Raw genomic sequence first — 8,280 nt, 5'->3', positions numbered from 1 at the left:
GGGACAGCACAGACACACAGTCACACAGTCTGGCCTGCTTGGGGACAGCACAGTCACACAGTCACACAGTCTGGCCTGCTTGGGGACAGCACAGTCACACAGTCACACAGTCTGGCCTGCTTGGGGACAGCACAGTCACACAGTCACACAGTCTGGCCTGCTTGGGGACAGCACAGTCACACAGTCACACAGTCTGGCCTGCTTGGGGACAGCACAGTCACACAGTCACACAGTCTGGCCTGCTTGGGGACAGCACAGTCACACAGTCACACAGTCTGGCCTGCTTGGGGACAGCACAGTCACACAGTCACACAGTCTGGCCTGCTCTGCGCTGAGGACAGCACAGTCTCATCTACATCATTTGTACTGTGCAAGCATCTTAGGCACAAATAGTTCTGTGTACAGATATTGAAATATACACACAAACACTAAGGAAAGCTAGTCGACAAGTACACATTTTCCAACATTAGATCTGAAGATGCACATGCACACACGCACACACACACACACACGCTGTGTGTATGAGGCCTAGTGACCCCAGCCTGTAACACTGGCCACCACAGAGGCTGTGTGAAGAGAGGCGTGTGTGGACCCCCCAGGCAGTAGCAGCCTGGCCTGCTCTGGGTCTCAGCTCAGATCCTCAGGTTCAAGGAAGAGGAAGAATTATTAAAAAAAAACACAGACTGTATCTTAAAAGACCAGTGTTCATTTTTTCATGTGAGAGTCTCACTTCTCAATTCCTCTCTTCATGTTTCAACATCGTATGAAGAGTTTAAACAAGTCTGTGTTCACAGAGATTGGGGGTCTGATGGTTGATTTAGGCCTGAAGAAGGCTGCACTTGTTCGGGGCTTGTGTGAACAGAGGAGGAAACAGTCACATTCAGAAGAAACAGGCTCAGGCTAAACTGAGCCTTTCACATCTACAGGCTGGCAGGGAGAGAGGACTTTATAGAGGTGAAAATGTGGAATTCAAGTATAAAAATAAAACACACACACCACCCCTCCACACACACACACACACACACACACACACACACACACACACACACACACACACACACACACACACACACACACACACACACACACACACACACACACACACACACACACACACACACACACACACACACACACACACACACACTGGGAGTGGAGCCAGAATGATCTGAAGACAGCATGTTCCTAATTGTACCGTTGGACCTACGCCCAAACTCAGAACCCCCCATCCTCTTAGCACTTATTTTAGACACAGACCCCAATTGAAATTGAACCGTTTCTCGCTTACTGCACAGGAATTCTGGAACTTTCTAGGACAAACCGCAGAGCTAAAAAAAGTCGATGGCAGTTGAAACTACTTAGTGCTGCAGCGCGGAGCAGGAGAAAGTGGAGAGGGGCGTCGTGAAAACCCTACAATCAAGGTAAGCTGGCGCTAAAACGGAGACAAGTGTGATTGGACAGTCAGCAAGCACCGGTCGATCGACACAGACGGCCCTCACAAACAGGAAGTGAGATATTGAGTCCCCCCTCGCTAGGCCCTGATGTTTACAGACTAAAGCTGACGAGCTGAAAAGACCCAAGGCAGTCAGAGCAGAGGAAGGAGCCAGAGTAGACGTTTGAACATCGATCGCAGCAAGATGACGACACAGCCTCGCCTCAGACACAGCCTCGACACAGCCTCGCCTCAGACACAGCCTCGCCTCAGACACAGCCTCGACACAGCCTCGCCTCAGACACAGCCTCGACACAGCCTCGCCTCGACACAGCCTCGCCTCGACACAGCCTCGCCTCAGACACAGCCTCAGACACAGCCTCAGACACAGCCTCAGACACAGCCTCAGACACAGCCTCAGACACAGCCTCGCCTCAGACACAGCCTCGCCTCAGACACAGCCTCAGACACAGCCCTAATATTGCCTTCCCAAACCCAGCCTAACATGACCCCAACATGCCCCCCAGTGTGTACTGGCTGGAGACCCCCCTCCTGGAGTGTGGAGCTCTCTACCTCTGGTCGCTCCCCTCTCTACCCCTGGTCGCTCCCCTCTCTACCCCTGGTCGCTCCCCTCTCTACCCCTGGTCGCTCCCCTCTCTACCCCTGGTCGCTCCCCTCTCTACCCCTGGTCGCTCCCCTCTCTACCCCTGGTCGCTCCCCTCTCTACCCCTGGTCGCTCCCCTCTCTACCCCTGGTCGCTCCCCTCTCTACCCCTGGTCGCTCCCCTCTCTACCCCTGGTCGCTCCCCTCTCTACCCCTGGTCGCTCCCCTCTCTACCCCTGGTCGCTCCCCTCTCTACCCCTGGTCGCTCCCCTCATGAGAACTGGCCCCTCTGACTGGCCCCTGAAAACCAGCCATGTCTGGACCTATCATCATCACCCCTTGATTGGAGTGCTCAACGCAGCCAATCGCAGGGCTTTGATGAGTATTGGGTTCTGTGAAGCGGGCGAAAACAGCTTCAGTTCATCCCTCTGATCATGTCCTCGTTTGGGAAGCCGGGGGAATGATGGCAGCGTCAGGTTTTTCCATTAGAGGCTGTTCCACACCATTAGGTGGAAATGATGAAAATAGGTGTTTAAGCCCAACAGTGGGCCATAGTCTCGGTTTTTACTGAAAAAATAAAATGTTTTTCACCACCGTGTGTTACATGTAATGCTCCTTCATGTGCACTAGGGGGCGATGTGTCACAGCTGAGAGGGTTTTGGGAGTTTTGAGGATTGAGGGGAGGGTTGAGATGTTATACCATTGCCACATTCCCTCATTTATCGCACATCAGTTGTGCAACTGATGTAAACATTTCCGACAATGGCTGCGTTTCCCAGATTCGTTAAGAATCTCTTAACGCTAAGAGCTTCTTAAGAACATTCTAAGAGTGATCTAGAGCGCTCTGGACAGAACAACAGCGTCATTTTAGAATTGTTTACAAAAGACGCATTAGTGCCCCCCCCCTCCCCTCGTTGGGTCTGTGTTGCCGTGGTAGCCTGTCCGTCTCTTACTTGTTGCCTCTGAATCCATCCCTGCGGACAGTAGCCAGGCCTTCGTTCACCAGAGTCTCCGCAATGTTCTCTCCAGTCGTGTCTGCAGGCGGAGGGATGGAGGGAGGAATGGAGGGAGGGAGGAGGGAGGGATGGAGGGAGGGAGATCAGCCACACGTATGAGCAGAAAAGAAAAACAAACTGTTCAGTTTTAGTCGGCCAGACAATCTACAATCAGATCTCTAAACCGGGGAAATCTATTTTATTATCACTAGTATTCCGCTCAACTGCCAGTGACTTTAGGGCCTGGCAGACAGAGACAGACAGTTAGATAGACAGACAGGCAGAGACAGGCAGAGACAGGCAGAGACAGGCAGAGACAGGCAGAGAAAGACAGACACAGACAGGCAGACAGACAGACAGACAGGCAGAGACAGGCAGACAGACAGAGACAGGCAGACAGACAGAGACAGGCAGAGAAAGACAGACACAGACAGGCAGACAGGCAGACAGACAGAGACAGGCAGACAGAGACAGGTAGACAGACAGAGACAGGCAGACAGAGACAGGTAGACAGGCAGACACCTCGTCCTTACCTTTGCCCAGGTAGACACTTCCGTACTCCCTGACTGAGCTGGGGTTGCTTGCAACTCTGAAGCACACCTCTTTGCCAATCAGCTTCTTTCGCAGGAACTCTCTGGCTTGGAAGGCCCAGGGCTGTAACGCAAGAGCAATCATCATCCACCTGTTGATACTTTCACCTGTTGGTGGTGCCAACTGTGTGTCACTAGGGGGCGCCACATCCTTAGCATTGCTCACTTCATCCCCACTAACCTGTACAAAACTAGAGAAATCAGGTTCTCTATACATCACAGATTTGATGACTGCCTTTAAGACACTCACAATAATACACACACACACACACACACAGAGACACACCTCGTCGGGGGTGTCCTTGGCGTCCGGCTGGCTCTGAGCGGCTCTGCGGGCTAGGGTCCCGGTGCGGATGTTGCTCAGGTTGATCTGGCGCTCTGGGGGGGGCCCGCCCCGAGGCTGCCCCCGCACGATGATGGCACATCCTGACAGGACCTGCACACACACACACACACACACAGGGTCAGCACCACACACAGGGTCAGCACCACACACACAGGGTCAGCACCACACACACAGGGTCAGCACCGCACACACACAGGGTCAGCACCGCACACACACAGGGTCAGCACCGCACACACAGGGTCAGCACCACACACACACAGGGTCAGCACCGCACACACAGGGTCAGCACCACACACACACAGGGTCAGCACCACACACACACAGGGTCAGCACCACACACACACAGGGTCAGCACCACACACACACAGGGTCAGCACCACACACACAGGGTCAGCACCACACACAGGGTCAGCACCACACACAGGGTCAGCACCACACACAGGGTCAGCACCACAGGACTGAAAACAATCACTCGGCCATTTTTAACAGGTTCTGTCTCCTGGTCCTTGGGGAAGTAAACAATCTCTCTTAATGCTCAACAGTGGGTTCCTGATAGCGGCTCTAGTCTAAGGCTCTAGTCTAAGAACCGGGGGGAACAAAGAACTTGCTAATGCCACAAGCCACTTCTAGCTGCAGGAGACAGAGGCCTCCAGACGATTGTCCTAAAAGAGAGATGAAGTGTTTCAGTCCGTCTCTTCATTATCAGACTACGTTCAGTTGAGTTCTGGGTTTATGAGTGTTGGCAATCTGCTGATTGGAGAGAGAGTTTAACAACCACCTGGAGCTAAAATCACGATGATGCTAGGAGGTTTGGTGACAGGCGTTCGGACAGGCGCAGACCCAGCCCAACAGTAATAAACTTTAACCGTCTCACCCAATCAACAGTGTTGACATACGCCTGGGTTTGTCAGAGCCAATCACAGAACGTCTTTCACATGAAAGGCAGATGAGAAGGGGGGGGGGGGGGGGGGACACATAAAATAGCCTTGTCCTGGGTTTGCCTTTGACAACCGAGGCATTTACAGAATCTGAGCAAACCCCTCCGTTATCTGTGGCCCCTCTACGGCTGCGGACCACAGGGTCTTGTTGATTTAAGATGTCTGACTAGATAGAGCCAGGATTCGGCTCACAGTTTCCTAGATCGTCCCAGTGACTCACTCCTGACAGCATCACAAGCAAGAGGTGAAACTAATGCTGACCCACGGCAGAATCAGATTACTGTGTTCCACAACATACACGCACAGCATCCTTGTCTCACTTCCTGTGATGAGCACATTTGATTGTGATTAGATATCTATGATTATGAACACTGGATGACTACAGTAACTACCTCTCTGAATACGACATAAGAGAGATAAGACATGATCATCCTCATAGAAGCTTTCGATGTGTGTGATAGCTTAGTGTGCAGTGTTGATGACACAGTCTTCAGAGGGAAGATCACTTGAAAACATCTTCTGAGATGTGTTCCATAAATAGCCTTCCCTTGTGTGCAAGCTCATCCTCCTTACATGCTCGCTATTCCCAAAGTGACAACAAGTAATCCGTGTCTTTGTCTTCTCTGGCACAGCCACAAGAGATAATGCGGACATCCAAACGCAAATATCACAGTGATTAGATCAAACTCCTACAGCTCACTTATTTTGTTAAATTGCCGCTCGGTCGTAGTCATGACTACTACACTGACGATTAGCCTTCGATCGATGAGATTAGGCATAACGAGTGAATTAGGTAATGTTAGTCTTTAATGATTTCAGTCAAATTGAAACTCCACAAACTGATAGAGGCCAACGTTGGCTATATCACTAACGTAAGTTAATGTGCAGATAAAAAAAATAAAAGGATGTGCTAGCAACTAGCATGCCTGGCTACTTATATATATACTAAAAATCATACAATAAAAGTCTGCGATTTAAATGGATCAAATGAAAGCCTTAACTAACGACATTTGCCGGGGAAAACATGTCAAGTTAGAATGAGACAGTGTTGTCCCGAGGATTACTTTGGGCCGCGGTATAGCTGGAACCATAAGGTAGTCTACGAGTTTCACATGGGGAGCTGAGGAACTACGTGTCAGTTTCTCGAGGTAGTTTTCATAGCAGCGCATGCAAACATTCTACATCCTCACGATCTCCACGTTCCGATTAACAGCTCAAGATTTTTCACAAACTATAAAGATAGATGTCCAGTACAGACATTTTGCTTCATTGTTTAATCGCAGCGCTGTTTTATTTACAAATGCAAGCTAGCCAAGTATTCTGAAGTACAAGAGGTGGCTTGCTGAGCTAAAAGCTAACATGAGCTTAACTTGGCAACAGGCGAATACCTCAACCAGTAGTTGGGCAACTAGCTAGTTGTTCGACGTCCAACTTAATACGAACTACCTTCTAAAGGGAGCCCCGAACTTTGAACACAAATGACAAGGTAGATAGCTTGGATGTTATTGTCTATACCATGTCATAAATGTACCATATGTGGCAGGAACAAGCTTTTGCTAGCAAACATTCCTGTCACTTCTTTCAAAATAACGTTCGGGTCATCATTAAGTGTTTTGTCACCAGCTAGCTAGCCATCCATCAATGTCGTATATAATAGGGAATCAATGAAGGAAACAAAAAGTAAATTAGCTTTATGACATGCAAGTTAGCTGGCTAATCTCAAACTGCTGTAGGCGGTTAGCACAAGTAGTTGATCACTATTCTAAATAAAAAGCCGCTCAGACAGCAATAACATAATCCACCCATACGTTGAAAGAATACAGCCCTGGACACATGACATGTCAAGAGAAATTTAATTATTACTTGTTTGGATACAGACTGCTTTGTCGGACTCTGGCTAAGCGGCTTGCTAACTAACTAGCTTGCTAACGTGTCCCAGACACCAGGATCCATATGTGTTCCTACCATTTTGACAATTCCTCTCTGCGGTGGCGAGGTCGAAGCGTTATTAGCCTGAGCTTGAGCCGATACAGAAGTTGCCATGTCCGCTGATTTAGATACACCGTTTAGGGAGAAAGAGCCGGGGGTCTTAAGTGACTGTTCTACTGAACGCCGAAAGGAAAGGAAAGGACTGTAGACCGTTGAACACACACGTTATACCGGAAACACACGGTACCATGTATACATACGTCAAACCGTTACTTTTCCGCGTTTGCCATTGAAGTGAATGGAGCTCTCGTCTGCCGCGTAAGCACGTTGAAATGTTAACTTCCGGCGCAGAGTAAGTTCGACACGTCAGCATAGTATTAACCCCAACAGCGGTGAACACCATTCACAAGATTTTCTCCCGGACAAATTTCAGTAAAGATGCTGTTCACATGGTTGCACGTTTATAGTAAACAGCAGGCACACACTGAACCAAACCGTCCAACAACTTTGAAACATAATCGTTAGGGTTATCCTGCAGCCTGTTTGTAGCATGATTACACTTTGATAAGAATTTCTGGCAATGACAATTTAGAAAATGTGTATGTATTAAACATGTGGGTAATTTCTCCGGTTTGTTACTGTGTGTGTGACTGTTCTGATATGCCTTTTGTTTAATCTTTAAATTTTTTGATACAAATAGGTGGAGTGGCAGTGGTGCTGTGGAATGAATGTGAAATTAAGCAAGTAGAAGCAAAATGTATTTAAAACTCATAAAAGGGCCATGGAATGTGAGTTTCATGTTATAGCATAGACCTATGAGTCAGGAAGAAATGCAATATGTTTAAGGCTGTCAAGGTCAAAATAATGACATAAAAAAATCCACAGTCATAGCAAACTCCACCAATTCCTAAAAATGCTTTTAAGATCCATTTCAATCAATACCCTTACTCACCCTTATACTCTTAAAGTTCATGGAATTTGAGTTCCTTATATAGGCTGATCTATGCTATTCATGTGTGTGTCGTGGCAAAGATAAGCTATTAAGTATGTAGTTGCAATCCATTTTATGCGCCCAAGTCTATGCGCATATCCGTGAAAGAAGACATCAACATTCTAATGCACGAACAGCAGAAAACTCTAGAAGGACGACGTTTTTAGACTTCAGTTTACAATTATTCAGTCATTGTTGTGCTCGACTCCTATTATGTTGCACCTGTTAAGAACCATTATAGGATCCGATCTATTGGAACTTTCCCATGTACTCGTCTAACTGATTTTGGCAACTGAAATGGAAACATAGCCTACTTGATACAACTTGTAGCCTATGTATTTACAAAGTAAAAGATCAGTGATGTAGTTCAATGTGTAATGCATTAAAGGTAATGTAACAATTTAAAAATCGTACGTAAAAACAAATGTCAAAGAATATATTCAGTCATAAGATCTG

The 8,280-nt window shown here is 48.0% G+C and overlaps 1 protein-coding gene across 1 annotated transcript; it reads right to left on the bottom strand.

The window, feature by feature from the left end:
* Positions 1-2,962: 2,962 nt before the first annotated feature.
* snd1 (staphylococcal nuclease and tudor domain containing 1) lies at positions 2,963-7,082 on the bottom strand. The gene is made up of 4 exons (XM_047022903.1): positions 6,870-7,082; positions 3,907-4,056; positions 3,564-3,684; positions 2,963-3,070 (listed from the first exon to the last, which is right to left on the bottom strand). The coding sequence occupies exons 1-4, from the start codon at positions 6,945-6,947 to the stop codon at positions 2,985-2,987; spliced, it is 435 nt and encodes a 144-aa protein (XP_046878859.1). The 5' UTR covers positions 6,948-7,082; the 3' UTR covers positions 2,963-2,984.
* Between the last annotated feature and the right edge of the window lie 1,198 nt (positions 7,083-8,280).

Source organism: Hypomesus transpacificus, chromosome 7 (assembly GCF_021917145.1).
Source record: "Hypomesus transpacificus isolate Combined female chromosome 7, fHypTra1, whole genome shotgun sequence".
Classification (NCBI taxonomy): Eukaryota; Metazoa; Chordata; class Actinopteri; order Osmeriformes; family Osmeridae; genus Hypomesus; species Hypomesus transpacificus.
The sequence above is the reverse complement of the archived record's forward strand: the minus strand, read 5'-3'. Positions and strand labels throughout refer to the sequence as shown.

Coding starts and splice junctions, on each gene's coding strand:
- snd1 (XM_047022903.1), bottom strand. CDS start 6,947: ATGGCAACTTCTGTATCGGCTCAAGCTCAGGCTAATAACGCTTCGACC. Junction 4,057..6,869: donor AGAGAGGAATTGTCAAAATG/GTAGGAACACAT, acceptor GTGTGTGTGCAG/GTCCTGTCAGGATGTGCCAT. Junction 3,071..3,563: donor AAGTGTCTACCTGGGCAAAG/GTAAGGACGAGG, acceptor CTCCGCCTGCAG/ACACGACTGGAGAGAACATT.